Source organism: Chanodichthys erythropterus, chromosome 17 (assembly GCF_024489055.1).
Source record: "Chanodichthys erythropterus isolate Z2021 chromosome 17, ASM2448905v1, whole genome shotgun sequence".
NCBI lineage: Eukaryota > Metazoa > Chordata > Actinopteri > Cypriniformes > Xenocyprididae > Chanodichthys > Chanodichthys erythropterus.
The window spans coordinates 519639-537970 of NC_090237.1; the positions used below are offsets into that span (position 1 = coordinate 519639).

General features: G+C 35.4%; 1 protein-coding gene across 2 annotated transcripts; it reads right to left on the reverse strand.

Moving 5' to 3' along the window:
• Window positions 1-7: 7 nt before the first annotated feature.
• On the reverse strand, window positions 8-18128 carry LOC137005073 (ectonucleoside triphosphate diphosphohydrolase 8-like). Of its 2 annotated transcripts, none has more exons than XM_067365845.1 (10): window positions 18048-18128; window positions 8394-8528; window positions 5307-5424; window positions 5076-5226; window positions 4648-4807; window positions 3841-4071; window positions 3301-3567; window positions 1759-1869; window positions 1465-1599; window positions 8-656 (listed from the first exon to the last, which is right to left on the reverse strand). In XM_067365845.1, the coding sequence occupies exons 2-10, from the start codon at window positions 8526-8528 to the stop codon at window positions 450-452; spliced, it is 1515 nt and encodes a 504-aa protein (XP_067221946.1). In that variant the 5' UTR covers window positions 18048-18128; the 3' UTR covers window positions 8-449. The 2 variants fall into 2 exon arrangements, with proteins under 2 accessions (XP_067221946.1, XP_067221945.1); XM_067365844.1 differs by lacking the exon at window positions 18048-18128 and adding an exon at window positions 8727-8793.
• Between the last annotated feature and the right edge of the window lie 204 nt (window positions 18129-18332).

Sequence of the window (18332 nt, forward strand, 5' to 3'; positions counted from 1 at the left end):
AGCCGTATATGAATGACACAAGAGAATGTTTTTATTCCAAACAAAAGAAAACAATGTTATTTACCGTCACCTACAGTACAAACGTGTACAAATACCAGAAAATAGAATCAAAGTGTGTGTAAAAAGTAATCCTTTAGAAATGGATGTTATGTACACGAGGCGACGCAAAAACCACTTATTGCACAAGAAAACAATAGCATCATATCTGTAATAATGATAACTCAAAATACAATGGAGAAATAAGAAACTCTATAAGAAAGCATTTAAATTATTTAAAGTTGACCGCCAGCATGGTTTTTATATATATGTATTCTTTTCTTTGAAATACAGCAGAAATTGTATCATCCATAACATTTCCTCACATGGTCACATTGAATTTTTAACTGCTACAGAATGCAACAAAGGAAAAAAACATAAATTTTTGTCGTCTTAATGTCAGAATATATCATTTATTTTTCTGCTGGTAACGTCTTTGTGAAGAAAACCAGGATGAGTATAAGAAGAAGACTGAGGAAGAGGACAAATACGATGAAGAAAGTCTGAGCCGCCCATTGACTGCGCATCACGCCTGTGACCACTCCAGGCTGTTCAGAGGGGATGATGTTGGTCAGGTTCAGCATGTAGCCCAACGTCCACCCGATGTCTGTGTCTGCTATCTGTAACCATCATGAGATCATGAATGAATGAAAATCCCTTTATGACTTCCTCATACGGCTCATGTGAAGGCACACGGTCAGTTTATGAGCCACAGCCATTGTGATCTTGAACCTCAGTTACTTTATATTATCTAATGATTTATGAAACACTGAATATCAATATTCAATTTGCTAAATAAAAGGAGTGGTTAATTATGATTTGACTTTTTTTTAACTTTAGTTAGTGTGTAATGTTGCTTTTTCACCATAAACAACATCTGCAAAGTTACGACACTCAAAGTTCAATGCAAAGGAAGAAATTTTCTTTTACAGAAATCGCTTTTTAAACAGCTGGTAGGAACTACAACGAGCTTCTTCCTGGGTTAGTGACATCACAAACCCTAAAATTTGCATTCTAAAAGTTGTAACTTCTTCCTGAGTCTCTCCATCAGTGTCGACTCCGGTTTGAACAATGTAAGGCTGAACACTTTCCTCATTTTGTCTGCGTGAGATTCTCCAGCTTTGTTGTTGTTGAGCTGTTAAAGCTCCGCCCTCTTCTGGAGCAGCAGCTCATTTGCATTTAAAGGGACACACACAAAAACGGCGTGTTTTTGCTCAAATTTGACAAGCTATAATAAATGATCTGTGGGGGATTTTGAGCTGAAACTTCACACACACATTCTGGAGACACCAGAGACTGATATTACATCTTGTGAAAGAGGCATTATAGGACACCTTTAATAAGGATTTGATAATATGAGATTGATATGTATGTATGTATGAAAAGTATATATTCATATTACTGAACAAATAATAATATGTTCCTTACCTGTTTCTCAAAAGAGATTTGATCCCAGGTGTTATTCAGCTTGTATCCTTTCAGGAGAATAGTCATAATATAATGTGCAGAAGCACAATAATCTTTCAGAGTTATTACACTAATGGATGGATTTTCAACAACAAGCTAGAGAAAAGATGAGAATAATGATCATTAAACGATCATCATTATAAATTATAACACCAGCATTGTCAAATTCACTCTACATTTAATCATACTGTAATCTTACCAGGATTTGTAATATGAAATATAATTTACGATGTGTATTAGTATCTGTGGACTCACAGTGGCCAAGTCTTTGTTGCAGTGAGTCTCAATGGTGGAAAGAACCCGTGTCAGTTGAGCTTTTGGGGCAAGACCAAGAAAGTTGAAGATGTGGAAGTATGAGGAAAAGGCCTGAAATATACATAGAGTGTAGCTTTTACAGTTATTGTAAGACGAGCAAAACAATGAACTACAAAGCATAGAGGACAATTTCCATACAGACATCACTATAATGTGTTGAATTAGTTCAGTGAAGGATTCATCAGAATTCAAAACAGCGGCTCGTCTTTTTAAACGGTTCATAATCATAACTCAGGTAAAATCTTATTTCCTTCACTGTGGCCCCTTACAAGAAAAAAGAATACTTAAAGTTCATTTTATTGAAGTTGAAGTAGTACGCATAATATTATAAGCACAGTACTATTTGTGAGTATACTATTTCAGTACTTGGAACTAAAATTGGCCCACTTTTCAGTGTATAATGTATACTTTTAAGTGTAAAAGTAGTAAACCGAGCGAGTACACAACTATTTTATTTGTTTGTACTGCAACTATACTATAACTGAACTTATAGGCATACTGAGTTTACTAGTAAAATACTTTAGTTTATTAAAGTTATTTTGTGAAAGTACACTTTGAAGTGGACTCAGTAATCTACTAGTTTAGTAGTTTTATACAGCAATACGTTTTCTTTAAGTTTACTTAACATCATACTTATAGTTTACTATTTATATATTATTTTTGCACTTTAAGTATACTACCATGTTCCTGTATTCATTTTTATACTATAAATATACCTTTTAAGTAAATTCCTATGTAAACTAGCAGAGCACCACACAAAAATTCACATACTCAGAATTAGGAACATACTGTATCTGTTTGCAGTATAAATCAATATTTTCGAACAATGTAAGTTTATAAGACAGTATGTAAAACTATGTGAAAAAATATTTAATAAGCTACTCGGTCAAAAGAGTAAATGGCTCAATGAAGTGACGGGTCATTTTTTTTGTCCAAAGGCCTTAATAATAATAATAAAAAACAAAGATATGACATCCAAAGTATGTAAGGAAGTACAACTAGATGTCCCGAAACATCAGGTCATTCGGTGCAACTGCTATAAAACATGGAAAATGTTGTAATATTTTAAAAACATTGTTTGAAAATATCGTCGTTCGGTATAACCAAAAGTATCAGTCGGTAAAACCGAAATTTTGGTTAAACCAAATGACTTTTTTGGTGACAGATTTTGTAAAAAAATGACAAAAGCAGTGTTAATTGATTATTAAACCCATATAATTTCATTGTTAACACTTAATAAAACTTAATTATATCTCCATTACGTTTCTTTACACTTTTAAAAACCGTATTCGTCAATGACCCAAACACAACTACAAGCCGAGTACACATCGAATACTTAATAATACTTCTGAGTATATCTCCATCAAAAGATTGAGTACAAATACAGGCAAAATATATTTAGACTTTTCTGTCAATATGTTGATTATACTTGAGTAATTTTAAGTATATTTCTGAGAAAAGTAGACTCAAAGCAACACTCACAAAGAATTCTCCACTGACAGGAGGCTGATAGACACCGTTGAACCCACAGTCTGAAGAAAAGGCACAGTCGGAGAGGTTAACAACGTTCTCAAATGAAGACAGACAGAGGGATGAACTACCCGTTCCTGAGAAAGTGACTGTAGCGCTGGAGTTAAAATTGCTCGGTTTCTCCACACAAGGAGAGTTGTAAAGTTCAGCCATTGTAACTTTGAGTAAATATCCTTTGGGATAGCATGGGTGACTGATGGGAGATGATGTCCCAGCAGTCTGGATGGAGCAAAAAAACATAAAAGACATTCAATGTGTCCATATATCACTTGCTTTCGAAACTCATGTAAAAAATGATATGGCTGATAAGTTATGACAACATATGTTTTACATTACTTTAAGCAAAATGTAACTTTTTTTTCTTAGTTATACAATAAGCTGAAATTACTTATACAGCTAAGTTGTCTGTACTTAATTATTTTTACAGTGTACATATAGTAAAGGTGATATGCTAAAACTGCTACAGTAAACCTACTACCTTTAAAAACCAACCTTGTGAAGGTGGGCCTGAAGTTTCTTCAAAGCCTGGTCCATGCCGTAGCATAAGTAGCTGTGTGTGTACAGCTCATACTTGAACCCATAGAGCTTGTTATTTACAATAGTAGTGAGGTCTTTCACTGCGACGTTTGGGATGAATGAAATTTGTGTTGATGCGGCACCGAGATCTAGAGCTCCAAAAATCGTTCTTGTTTTAGGCTGGATCCAAAAGCCCTCGAATGAGTGCTGCAAGAAAACCATTAAAAGATGTTCTTACAAGAGAAGTGTAGGGATTGAAATGATCCGCTAATCCGACACCTGCCCCTAAACCTATATATAAATAACATAAAAGCATAACAGACAGACAAGTTTATTGTGAAAAAGTCAAAATATCATTTTAATACTATATTGTTGTTGCTAAAATGGTCCTTTTTCTACACATTTCTGTCCATTATGATTTATTCTTGTAATAATCTGTATAAAATGGGGATGTTAAGCTTTAGGGATCTTGCATTTATCTATACAATGGTAAAAGGGAAATTATACAGATATCTTTGTTTAAATGCTGCCAATATGTAAATACTGTATCCTATCCTATGTATGTTTAGTGTCTTTGAAAGCTACATATTACGTGATCTTTATTCTGAAACTGAAAGCATAAATTATAATCTTCATTATGCAATAGGTGTCAATGTCTGAATGGATTTCATGTTTTTTGAATAAATCAAACATTTAAAAGAATAAGCTGACCCTTAAATTTGGAAACAAACGTCTACTATTAATAGTGTATTTTCATCCGCACTGGAAAGTCACCTACTGTACCTTGACAAAGCTCTCCAGGAGGTAGTTGATGGTGATCCAGCCAAAAGCTCCCTCTTCTGTCCCAGAGATTATTTTGGCCCCTCGGAAATCAAAGGGATAACTTTGGATTGTTTTGCCGACTTCATCCAGGATTTTCTCCGATAGACTTTGATTCTGTAATCTGTGAAAACAATACCACCGATAATTTATCCAAATATAGAATTTTTTTTTTTTTTCATTTTTATAATAAATCAGCCATATAAAGGGATAGTTCACATAAAATTGAAAATTTCCATTCACTTCTGTAGTTTTATTTTTTTACCCCAGATCTGCTTGGTTACAAACATTCTTCCAAATGTCTTTCTTTGAGTTCTGCCGTTTGGAATAACTGGAGTTAATGATGAGTGAATTTTCATTTTTGGGTGAACTCTCCCTTTAAGTACATTCACCTCAGCAGCCTCATGCCAGCAGTAGCACCAAGATAAGCAGGTGTAGCCTTCCACTGGCCTTCTGGGATCGCTGCCTTGGCAACATCCAAGCATTTCTTAAGACTCTCTCCAGCTGCCGGCGGGTTCTGTTGATAGCTCGAAATGCCACCTCCTATTAACAATAATGAAATAAATATGGACCTGATGCTGATATTGTACTTGTAGCCTGTCAGAACAGCTGGTAAAACTCACCGTCCACATCACAGCTCAGTTTCTGCGTGATTATGCCAGTGTCGTTCTCTTTAAACCCCAGCCCTTGGTACAGGAAGAGCGCCGTGCGACTGGAGCCGGCATCCAGCACGATCCCATACTGAGGAAGTCGTTCCAGAAACACTTGATTTGGTGATGCACCTTATAATGCTTTGTATTGAATCATGAATAATTATAACCACAGTTACATTTATACATTTCTTCATTTTGCAGACGCTTTTATCCAGAGTGACTTGAGGAATACAGCAAGTGATTCATCGTAAAGAGGCCAAAAACACAAGAAATGCTCATAATACAAACTTTCAGATATTAGAGGAGTGGTTTCCCAAATTTTTTAGTGCTACCCTTTTTTCATTTTTCCATTTACATGCAACCAAGTCAAGACAAGCTAATATATATATATATATATATATATATATATATATATATATATATATATATATATATATATATATATATATATATATATATATGTATATATATATATATATACATATATACATATATATATAACAACCACTTGCAAAATTTGTGAAAATGTGAATAATTTTAACAAAATAAGAGAGATCATACAAAATGCATGTTTTTTTTTGTTTAGTACTGTCCTGAGTAAGATATTTTACATAAAAGATGTTTGCATTTAGTTCACAAGACAAAACAATAGCTGAATTTACTAAAATAACCGCATTCATAAGTATGTGAAGCATTGATTCTCAATACTGTGTGTGGTTTCCTGATGATCCACGACTGTTTGTGTGTTTTGTGATGGTTGTTCATGAGTCTCTTGTTTGTCCTGAGCAGTTAAACTGAGCTCTGTTCTTCAGAAAAATCCTCCAGCTCCTGCAGATTCTTCAGTTTTCAAGCATTTTTGCATATTTGAACCCTTTCCAGCAGCGACTGAATGATTTTGAGATTCATCTGAGGACAACTGAGGGACTCAAACTCAACTATTAAAAAAGGTTCAAACATTCACTGATGCTCCAGAAGGAAACACGATGCATTAAGAGTCGGGGGGTGAAAACTTTTGCACAGGATGAAGATGTCACAATTTTTCTTATTTTGTTTAAATATCTTTGTTTTACATTTAGTACTGCCCTTCGGAAGCAACAGAAGATACTTTCATGCAGGAGCTGGAGGATTTTTCTGAAGAACAGAGCTCAGTTTAACTGCTCAGGACAAACAAGAGACTCATGAACAACCATCACAAAACACACAAACAGTCGTGGATCATCAGGTGACCACACACAGTATTAAAGGGATAGTACACCCAAAAATGAAAATGTGATTATCTGCATTTAGTTCACAAAAAAAAAAAAAATAGCTGAATTTATCAAAATGACCTTGTTCAAAAGTTTGTGAACCATTGATTCTTAAAGTGATAGTTCACCCAAAAATGAAAATGTGATGTTTATCTGCTTACCCGCAGGGCATCCAAGATGTAGGTGACTTTGTTTCTTCAGTCGAACACAAATGATGATTTTTAACTCCAACCGTTGCAGTCTGTCAGTCGTATAATGCGTGTCAATGGAAACTCCATCTCTAAGAGTCAAAAAAACATGCACAGACAAATTCAAATTAAACCCTGCGGCTCGTGATGACACACTGATGTCATAAGACACAAATAATCTTTTGAGTGAGAAACCAAACAGTATTTATTTAATATTTTACCTCTAATACACCACTATGTCCAACTCCCTTGAGCATCCGGTGCATGAAGTGTGTACATGCTTTAAGTGTAAAGAATTAGTTCACTTTCCAATAAAATGTTCCTGATAATTTACTCACCCAATGTCATCCAAGATGTTCATGTCTTTCTTCAGTGGAAAAGAAATTAAGGTTTTTGATTAACATTTCAGGATTGCCGTGCGCAGGGCAGCTGGACATAGTGGTGTATTAGAGGTAAAAAATTATATAAAAACTATTTGTTTTTTTGCATAAACCGATCTTTTCGTGTCTTAGGACATCAATGTGTCGTCACGAGCCGCAGGGTTTAATTTGGATTTGTCTGTGCATGTTTTTTTGACTCTTATAGATGGAGTTCCCATTGACACGCATTATATGAGTTAAAAATCATCATTTGTGTTCGACTGAAGAAACAAAGTCACCTACATCTCGGATGCGCTGCGGGTAAGCAGATAAACATCACATTTTCATTTTTGGGTGAACTATCACGTTAAGAATCAATGGTTCACAAACTTATTTTGGTTAAAAGGTTATTTTGATAAATTCAGCTATTTTTTTTTTTTTTGTGAACTAAATGAAAACATCTTTTATGTAAAATAACACTCAGAACAGTACTAAATAAAAAATAACATGCATTTTGTGTGATCTCTCTTATTTTATTAAAATTATTCATATTTTCACAGATTCTGCAAGTGGTTCACGTACTTTTTCTTGCAACTATATATATATATATATATATATATATATATATATATATATATATATATATATATATTTATATAGCCGAATGTTAACATTAAACACTATAAACATACACTGCAAAAAATGCTGTTCTTACTTAGATTTTTTTGTCTTGTTTCCAGACCAAATATCTTAAAGTTCTTGAATCAAGAAGCATTTTCTTGACTAGTAAAAATTATTTTCTTGTTTTTAGGAAAAATAAGTCAAAATGAAGTGAGTTTTTCCCTTAAAATAAGCAAAATAATCTGCCAATGGGGTAAGCAAAATAATCTTAATCCAAACTGAAAACAAGTTTATTTAGCTTACTTTTGGTTTGAAATAAGATTATTTTGTTTACTCCATAACCAGAATATTTTGTTTGTTTTAAGGAAAAACTCACTTAATTTTCACTTATTTTTCTGAAAACAAGCCAATAATTTTTACATGTCTAGAAAATGTTTCTTGATTTAAGAATTTGTAGATATTTAGACTGGGAACAAGACAAAAAAATGTAAGTAAGAAAAGCATTTTCTGCAGTGCATCAGTTCATAAACCATAGGCAGTGCCAGCAGACATTTTCTGGTGAATGCCTAGTTACTAGTTCCAGTCAGAATGGCATAAATGAACACAAATCTATACAAAACCACATCATACTATAGTTTGTACCTGTGCTGAGTATGACCGATTCAAAGTCTGATGATTAGCAAGAGAGAGAATCAAAGCGATGAGAGTCATGCAAGCTATGGTCACCACGCCAGCAACCAATAAGATCAGCTTCACCCTAATTCCCATATCTGCCATCTGTCCAGAAACAAAAGAAGTGAGCACTACAGGTACAACAAGTTCCCCCACAAATACAGAAAGTTGAATAGTTCAATCCTGGTTCAGACACAATCATTTATTCTAACTTTGTTTAAACCCACATGTTCATGTAAGTGAAGGATTAACCATCAGCAAGAGACAAACAACAGAGAGAAAGCAAGTGTCCCTCTGCTTTACCTTTCCTTCTGAACGCAGGAGATGTGTCTGTATAATGAAGGGATGGACAGCGTTGACACCTCCACACCTTTACACCAGCCGGGGCCTCTGGGAACTGAAGTTATACTTCCATTTCCCCTTTATATATATTTTCAGCTCATTATGCGCATGTGCACACGCACACAAACACCTTTTAATAAGGAATTTGACAGTATGTCCTTTGATATGTGGGAACTGATAAACAACCTTATCTGAATAACTGAAACCACACGCAAACCTCATCCATCAGTAACAACTGATACTTATAACTAATCTCTCTGTGATTTGTTGTGTTGAAGTCATTGGTTCAACAGTGTTGCACAAATGTGCAATGTGTGCTGAAAACAGAAAAACATACACTCTTAGAAAATGTAAATAAGGCTTTGTGCGAAAAAGATTCTATATATGGAGAAATGTCTTAATTTTAGTATAATACTTTCATGTTTAATAGGTTATTTAAATTTTTCTAGTGATAAAGTATTTTTAAGCTGTTTAATCCATAAAATGATCCCATGACGGGAACCCCTAAAAGCTTTTATATATGAAGCGCATGACAAAACTGAACCTTCTCTAGTATATATATATATATATATATATATATATATATATATATATATATATATATATATATATATATATATATATATATATATACACACACAGTCGTAGTCATACTTATTGACACCCTTGGTAAATATGATTAAAGATGACTGTAAAAATAAATCTGCATTGTTTATCCTTTTGATCTTTAATTCATAAAATTAGCAAAAAAAATCTAACATTTCATTGAAGAAAAAGAATTGAATGTGAATGAAAAACCACATTATGAAATAAATGTTTTTCTCCAAAACATGTTGGCCACAATTAGCTATTGGCGCCTCTAGAATTTTTTATGAGTAAAATATCCCTAAAGTATATTCCCTTTCATATTTACATTTTTTAGCACACCAGGGTGATCATGAACATTGAATTGTCCAGCCATGTCAGTTCCACAGGAATATAAACATGAGGAAACGCAAAGGCCAAATTCCCGTAATCATTCATCACAATGAGTAAAACCAAAGAATATAGTTCTGATGTGCAGCAAAAGATTGTTGAGCTTCACAAAATAGAAAGTGGCTGTAAGAAAATAGCTAAAGCATTGAAAATCCCCATTTCCACCATCAGGGCAATAATTACGAAGTTCCAATCAACTAAAGATGTCACAAATCTGCCTGGAAGAGGACGTGTGTCTAAATCATCCTAATGCTCAGTGTGGAGGAAAGTTTGAGTGGCCAAAGACTCTCTAAGGATCACAGCTGGAGAATTGCAGAGATTAGTTGAGTCTTGAGTCTCAGAAAGCCTAAAAAATGATCAAACAGCACCTACATCACCACAAGCTGTTCAGAAAAATCCTCTGCTCTCATCCAGAAACAATCTCCAGCATATTCAGTTGTCAGTCAAGACTGGAACTTCAAACTGGACCGGCTTCTGTGATCAGATGAAACTAAAAGAGGTTTTTGTCAGCAAACCCACCAGATGGGTTTGGTGCACACATGGATAAAAAGTGCCCCATGCCCACGGTTAAATATACTGCTGGATCTTTAATGTTGTGGGCCTATTTTTCTGCTGGAGGTCCTGGACAACTTGTTCAGATACATGGTATCATGGATTCTATCAAATACTAACAGATAAAAATCAAAACCTGACTGCTTCTGCTAGAAATCTTATAATGGGCAGTGGTTGGATCTTCCATCAGGACAATGATCCAAAACAAACACAGAAATGTGTCACTGAGCACAAAATGGAGCTTCTGCCATGACCATCCCAGTCCCCTGACCTGAACCCTAAAGAAAATGAGTGGAGTGAACTGAAAAGAAGAAGCACAACATGGAGCTGGAATCTGAAGGATCTGGAGAGATTCTGTATGAAGGAATGATCTCTGGTCAGGTGTTCTCCAAACTCATCAGGCATTATAGGAGACTCAGAGCTGAAATCTTGGGTTGCAAAAAGTATTGAGTAAAAGGGTGACAATAATTGTTTCCAAATAAATTTGGAGAAAAACATTTATTTAATAATGTGATTTCCCCCCACCTTCAATTCTTTTCCTTCAACGAAAGATTATATTTTTGCTAATTTTAAGAATTAAAGATCAAAAGGATAAACAATGCAGATTTATTTTTACAGTCATCTTTGATCATATTTACCAATAATTCTGAGCACCACTAAAGCAAAATGACTCAGTACAGCATTGCAAAAACTGGTATTTCTAAGAAAGTCATGGGTACGGTTATGTGTTATAAATATCATCTTTTCTTTGCCACAGGGCAACAGTGGGGGGTGTGAGGGTGTAAAGTGATGTTTTAGGTGTTTTTATCACTCTGGAGGTGTAAAGATTGTGTATGTTAGGCAGGGGGACCAATAATCCCGTCAGCTGTCCAGACAGGCAGTGGATCGTTGCTTGAAAACTGGTTTTCATTTTATCAGATTATCTACTTTTACCCACTCTGATCTCTCGTTTTGTCTGTCTGCTTCTGGTTGTACAAGATTTTATCACCACTTCCATTAGCATCCTCTTCGGCATGACAAAGCTGTTTGAATTTCCCAGGAAACCATGGTTTATGGTTATTGAATGCTAAGAATGTCCTGGTAGGAATGACGTATGACGTTACAATCTCTGTGAGCTCATCCAGATCTGTGGCACCAGCATTAAAAACAGCCGAAGCAGGTTTGTAAATCCTCCATCTTTTAACAGCCCTTATTACAGGATTAGCTGATTTTGTTAAGAAGGGAATGGACATTCGCAAGATGAATGCTTGGAAGCGCAGTTTGGAAGCCGCTCTTGATTATGATTTCACTTTTTTAACTTTAGTTAGTGTGTAATGTTGCTGTTTGATCATAAACAACATCTGCAAAGTTACGACGCTCAAAGTTCAATGCAAAGAGAGATATTTTCTTCTACAGAAATTGTTTTTTAAATGGCTGGTAGGAACTACAACAAGCTTCTTCCCAGGTTTGTGACATCACAAACCCTAGAATTTACATAAACCCCGCCCCCGAGAACACACAACAAAAGGGGGCGGGGCCATGTTGGGCTGCTTTAGAGTTGTTGAGCAGCAGCTCATTTGCATTTAAAGGGACACGCACAAAAACGACGTGTTTTTGCTCAAGGCAAAAGAAGTTAGAATGAAGGATAAACTGAAATTCACTGCATTTATGTTCTGCTTACATATTTGAAGGCTGTTAGTGAATCATTGAGTGTGGACATCATATTATGCAACTAAACATTACTTTATGGAGAGCTTACGACCTACTAGCTACGTCCTGCCTTACAAACAGCTGGTGCGACCGATTATAAGTATAGATCTAGCTAGTAGTTACTAAGCCTCCAGTGTGGACTTTACGTTCTGATTTCAGTAAGAACTTACGAATGGCTTGTACTGTGGTCACGCTCAATTCAGCAGTGAGAAAAGACCTGGTTTAGACAGGGCGTATCATAAATCACTACATCTAAAGCTGTTGTTCTCAATCACGCAATCACACCTGTTGCTCACACTCCCATCTGTTCATGTTTTGAACATTTGAGCCTGTAAAAAAATAGAAATAAGTAATAGCAGTAAATGGCATGTGCATAAATCGATAATCTTGTGAGGAAAAAAGCAGGTTAACTCATTGCTTGAGCCACATGAGTTCAATATACTTTGAGAAAGACTTTGATTACTTGCTCCTTGCTGTAACTATATTCCTAATTGGTCACATTCAGCAATGTTACAGTTTTGGCCTGAAAAATTCTTCTTCACCGTAACATGACATTAATAAGTGACTCTATGCAAATAAAGGGCATTATCAGATCAAAGCTCATCTGTCATTTCCTTGTGGTTTTGGTTGGTGACACACGCACACAAAATAAAGGGGGAGAAAACAATGACGTACCTCTTTTTGTGCTGAATGCACAATCAACTATAAAAAGAAATTTTGTCACTTGAAAGGTTTCTAGTGATGGCATATGCTCGTGTGTTCTCTGTACAGTGAGACATTAGGAACCATATGGGTGTATGTGTGCAAATTACATCGTACAAACAATATTTATTTTCAGTTTTATTTTTAAAGTGCTTTTCATAATACTAGCAGGAACAATGTTTAAATACATTTTCATTTTTTCATTTCGGCAAAATGAAAGTTAAAAAAATTTAATTCCATGCATTTGTTTGAATCACTTTCCTCAGTGGAAAACTACAGGATGCTAGGGTGCTACATAAAATTATTTTGTAAATAGTAAACTCCTCCCTCTTTTTAAATGATTTGTAATTTTATTTGAGGATTTTTCGCAGCCTAAATAAACATTAAAATGTAAAATGCATATTTCAGGGTTTCAAATTAAAGTAATATAGAGCAAAATAATAATTTTGAATGTTTAATCATTTTATTTTTTTAGTTTCAAGAATGAGCCTGGTCCTTCTGTGCAGGTTTTGCTTCGATCCCAATAGTAAGCGAACATGTGGAGATGGCAAAAGCAAACATCCTTCACTCAAGTACAAGTACAGATACTCACACAGCAAAATCTCCAGAGTTAAATCAGCTCTGCTCAGAGTACATACGGTCCCTCTCTAAACAGTGCTACAGTAACACTGAAGTAGAGTTAAAGTTAATGAGATAATTAAGCAATTAATAAGGCTGTGACATAAGTCACTTGTACTTTTTTTTTCTTATTTATTCAGTGATTCTGCTTGTTAACAGCAGGTGTTCATAAATAATGCACAATCATTACTTAATTACTTACTTAATTATCTCATTAACTTTAACTCTACTTCAGTGTTATTTTAACACTATTTAGAGAGGGACCATATGTACTCTGAGCAGAGTTGATTTAACTCTGGGGATTTTGCAGTGCATGTTTAAAAACATTTTTGGTAAAAGTTGAAGTACTGACCGCACTTTTTTACAGCTAAAGTAACGTATAAGCTCTGACATATTCTTAAGGATAAATTAGCCATTACTGCGACCGGTTTTAGTGTGTTCTTCAGAAGCTCATATCTGCTCTAAAATATTCTTTCGGTTCAAGTGGAAGAATTTCAAGGAACTTAACCATTGTTATTCCTTAATGGGTAAAAGACGAAACATTTCCTGATTTAGATATGAGAAGTGAGGAATCTCCTATAATCAAGAAAGACAGTCTCTTCTTTCTTTCTTTTTCAGTAAACTCAAAATTAATTTTCTTTCCCACTTCCATCTTTTCAGAAAGAAAACAAGCTGATTTAAGTGTTGACATGCTACTGTTTGTATGTAAAGTTTAAAATATGTAAACAAATTAAATCTTCTCTATAATCTCATGTTTATCTATTTAAGTTAGAATCTGACATCACACATACTTTTAAATGACGTGATCAGTTTTTTTTTGTCTCTGCTGAACTATCTTGACAGATTAAATAGTTGCAAGCAAAGAGTGACATCAGAGCTTTATGCAAATCAACAATTATTACATTTACTGAGAAATCAACTGTTTGAGGAATCCTCTGGCAATGCTTCCTGCAAAACTCTGAACAGCCGCTTAAGTAAGATTATTAAGAAAAGGATTCCCTAAAATCAGCATGTTTTCTTGATGGAAGTGGGAAAGAAAATCAATTATGAGTTAACTGAAAAAGAAAATGAAATAGAGACAGACAGAAGAGACAGAGACATGGAGATGTTGATAACCTGTCTTTCTTGATCAGGAGATTCCTCACTTCTCATATCTATATCAGGAAATGTTTTGTCGTTTACCCATTAAGACTGATTAAGATCCTCAAATTCCTCCACTTAAACTGAAAGAATATTTCAGTGCAGATATGAGCTAATTCTTAAGAATTATTTTCTGAAGAGCTTTGAATGTGCTGCTCTAGAATGATAACTGCTGATCAAAAGAATGACATCAAACAGTAACAAGTATTTGTCTGCACAATTGTCTTGTGATTTGCAGGGATGTTCAGTAATTAATTATAACTACATTTTTTCCATCCATATATATAAATCCTAAGGGATTATTAGGAACACCATACTAATACTGTGTTTGACCCCCTTTCACCTTCAGAACTGCCTTAATTCTACGTGGCATTGATTCAACAAAGTGTTGAAAGCATTCTTTAGAAATGTTGGCCCATATTCATAGGATAGCATCTTGCAGTTGATGGAGATTTGTGGGATGCACATCCAGGGCATGAAGCTCCCGTTCCACCGCATCCCAAAGATGCTCTATTGGGTTGAGATCTGGAGACTGTGGGGGCCATTTTAGTACAGTGAACTCATTGTCATGTTCAAGAAACCAATTTGAAATGATTCCAGCTTTGTGACATGGTGCATTATCCTGCTGGAAGTAGCCATCGGAGGATGGGTACATGGTGGTCATAAAGGGATGGACATGATCAGAAACAATGCTCAGGTAGGCTGTGGCATTTAAACGATGCCCAATTGGCCTAAAGTGTGCCAAGAAAACATCCCAAATGAAGAAGCTCTGTCGCCCTTGGTTTTCAGACGTGATCGAGGGACATATAAGAGATACTGATCTGCAGCTCTTAAGGATCTACTAGATGTGGAATAATAAGATCTTTTAAATAATAGGGGGCTTGATCATTAAGAGCTTTAAAACAAACAACAGAATTTTGAACTGAATCCTTAAATGGACTGGAAGCCAATGGAGCGATGCCAGGATTGGGGTGACATGGTCACATCTCTTTGCTCTGGTTAACATCCTTGCAACTGCATTTTGAACCATCTGGAGGTTAGCAAGGGATGACTGAGGAAGGCCCAAATACAATGAGTTGCAATAATCTAAACAGCAATGTGATAAAAGCATGAATGACCTTCTCCAAATCTTGAAAAGACAAGAATGATTTAAGTTTAGAAATAATCTGTAATTGATAAAAACTGAATTTATTTGCTTGGTTAAGCAGAATTCAGAGTCTAAGATTACACCAAGGTTCCTAACCTGAGAAGAAATTGAGGGGAAATTATTTCTAAGTTCATCTCTCACTTTTGGGGGACCAAAAACAATGATTTCAGTTTAGTCTTCATTAATTTGGAGAAAGTTATTTTTTAACCATTTCTTGACCTCATCAAGACAGTCTAACAACGGTTGAATGGAATCAGCAGCTTTCAATGGAATGTACAACAGGGTATCATCAGCGTATAAATGAAACGAAACATTGTGCCCTCTAATAATATTCCCTAATGGAAGCATATACAAGTTAAAAATGAGCGGGCCCAAGAGAGAACCCTGAGGTACACCACTAATAATAGGAGCTGAAGAAGAGGAACATTTGCCCAAAGATACAGAAAGAGACCGGTCTCTCAGATATGAAGTGAACCACTGTAAGGCGATACCCTTGATACCAATCAAATGCTCTAAATGCCAAAGAAGTACATTATGATCTACAGTATCAAAGGTGGCTTGAAGATCTAGTAGCATTAAAACAGCATTTTTACCAGCATCAGCTGCAAGTAAAATATCATTAGATGCCTTTAACAAAGCAGACTCTGTGCTATGATGAGCAGTGAAGCCAGACTGGAAAGGTTCCAATAACTTAGCTGAATTTAAAAACAAGCTCAACAACTTTCTCTAACAACTTTGACAAGAACGATAGCTTAGAGACAGGGCGATAATTATTTAAAGAACCCTCATCCAAACCCTGTTTCTTTAGCAAAGGCTGAACAACCACATGTTTGAAACAATTAGGGACTAACCCAGCATCCAAAGATGAATTAATCAACGCTTGGATACTGGGGCCAATTTCGGAGAAAGATGCTTTAATAATCTCTGAGGGGAGAACATCAAGTGAAGTGGAAGTTATTTTCATTCGGTTAACCAGATCACCCAGATCCTTTAACGAAACATGCTGAAAACGAGAAAAGCATACTTTTCGCCCACAGGACTCTGGATGTTTTTCCCTTTTCACACCAGTCTTTATAAACCCTAGAAATGGTTGTGCGTGAAAATCCCAGTAACTGAGCAGATTGTGAAATACTCAGACCGGCCCGTCTGGCACCAACAACGATGCCATGCTCAAAATTGCTTAAATCACCTTTCTTTCCCATTCTGACATTCAGTTTGGAGTTCAGGAGATTGTCTTGACCAGGACCACACCCCTAAATGCATTGAAGCAACTGCCATGTGATTGGTTGATTAGATAATTGCATTAATGAGAAACTGAACAGGTGTTCCTAATAATCCTTTAGGTGAGTGTATATACAGTAGTCAACATTTGAAGTGGATCAAAACCTTTCATCAAAGCTGTCCTTCTCCTTGAACTTTTTTGATCCACTTCAAATGTTGGCTTCAACATCCTCAAAATGTTACTGGTAAAATGTAAAACCTTATATAAACATTATTTGAAATGACAAAACATCCTTAAAGCATTCTTTGAACATTACGTTCAAATGTTTTCTTTAAAACATTAAACAAACTTGTTGGGAATGTTAGCCAAAGTTCTATGAATGCTTTGCGTTCAACATTAGTTAACTGACAGACCCATTTATAACTTTTTTCCCATTCACCCAAGATCTAAAGAGCCTCATGCACAGAGCTCGCCATGTTTTTAAAAAAACGGGTTCACGGCACGTTCTAGAGATTCGTCTCTATGATAATTTTACATTTAAACTGGAACGATTCTATATTTTAAGGAACGGGTGGCAACTGATGTTCATATAATGTGTCTGAGAGAATGTTCTTCCTTTCTTATCTTGAAACATTGTGCAAATGTTTTGTTGACAACAATGTTTAATATGTTACCTTATCAACATTCTGAAAACATCCTCAAAATGTTTCAGGTGAAATGTTCTAGGTTAGTTAAACCGTCACATTAGAAACACGTTTTATACAGAACATTTCATCAGCTCAAGCCTCATGAAGTTCTGCTAATGTGTCTGAGAGAATGTTCTTCCTTTGTTATCTTGAAACATTGTGCCATTGTGTTTTTGAGAACATTGTATAATCTGTTACATCAACAACATTCCCAAAACATCTTTAAAATACTGCAGGTATAATGTTCTAGCTTTGTTAATACGTCACGTTACAAGAATGTTTTATAAAAACATTCCATCACCTCAAACCTCAGTGATGTTCTAATAGCGTTTTCCTAATGTGGCTGAGAGAATGTTCTTCATGTGAAAATTTGTGTGAATGTTTTATTGACAACATTATATAATCGTTCTAGATTTGTTCACACCTTAACATTATATGAACATTTTCTGAAATTATAAAAAAATTGACGACCAGGAATGTGGTTGGGAACCACTGTTCTAGAGAGATTTAAACATGTTTGCTGGATGATCTTATTGACAAAGGCGTCTTACCTGACGCTGAATGGAGCGGGGGAACCATCAGTCGCTGTTATGGAATAATCTCCTGAAGGTGATCATCTTTGGCTCCAGCCCCTGACCTGAGTCCAGTGAAAGGATTAGTTTCTGTCATTAATTCATGCCGTTTCCACACCCGTAAGACCTTCATTCATCTTCAGAACACAAATTAAGATATTTTTGATGAAATCCGAGAGACTTGTCCAGAGACAGCAATATAATCAACACTTTCAAGGTCCAGAAAGGAACTAAAGACATTGTTAAAAAAGTCATGTGACTGCA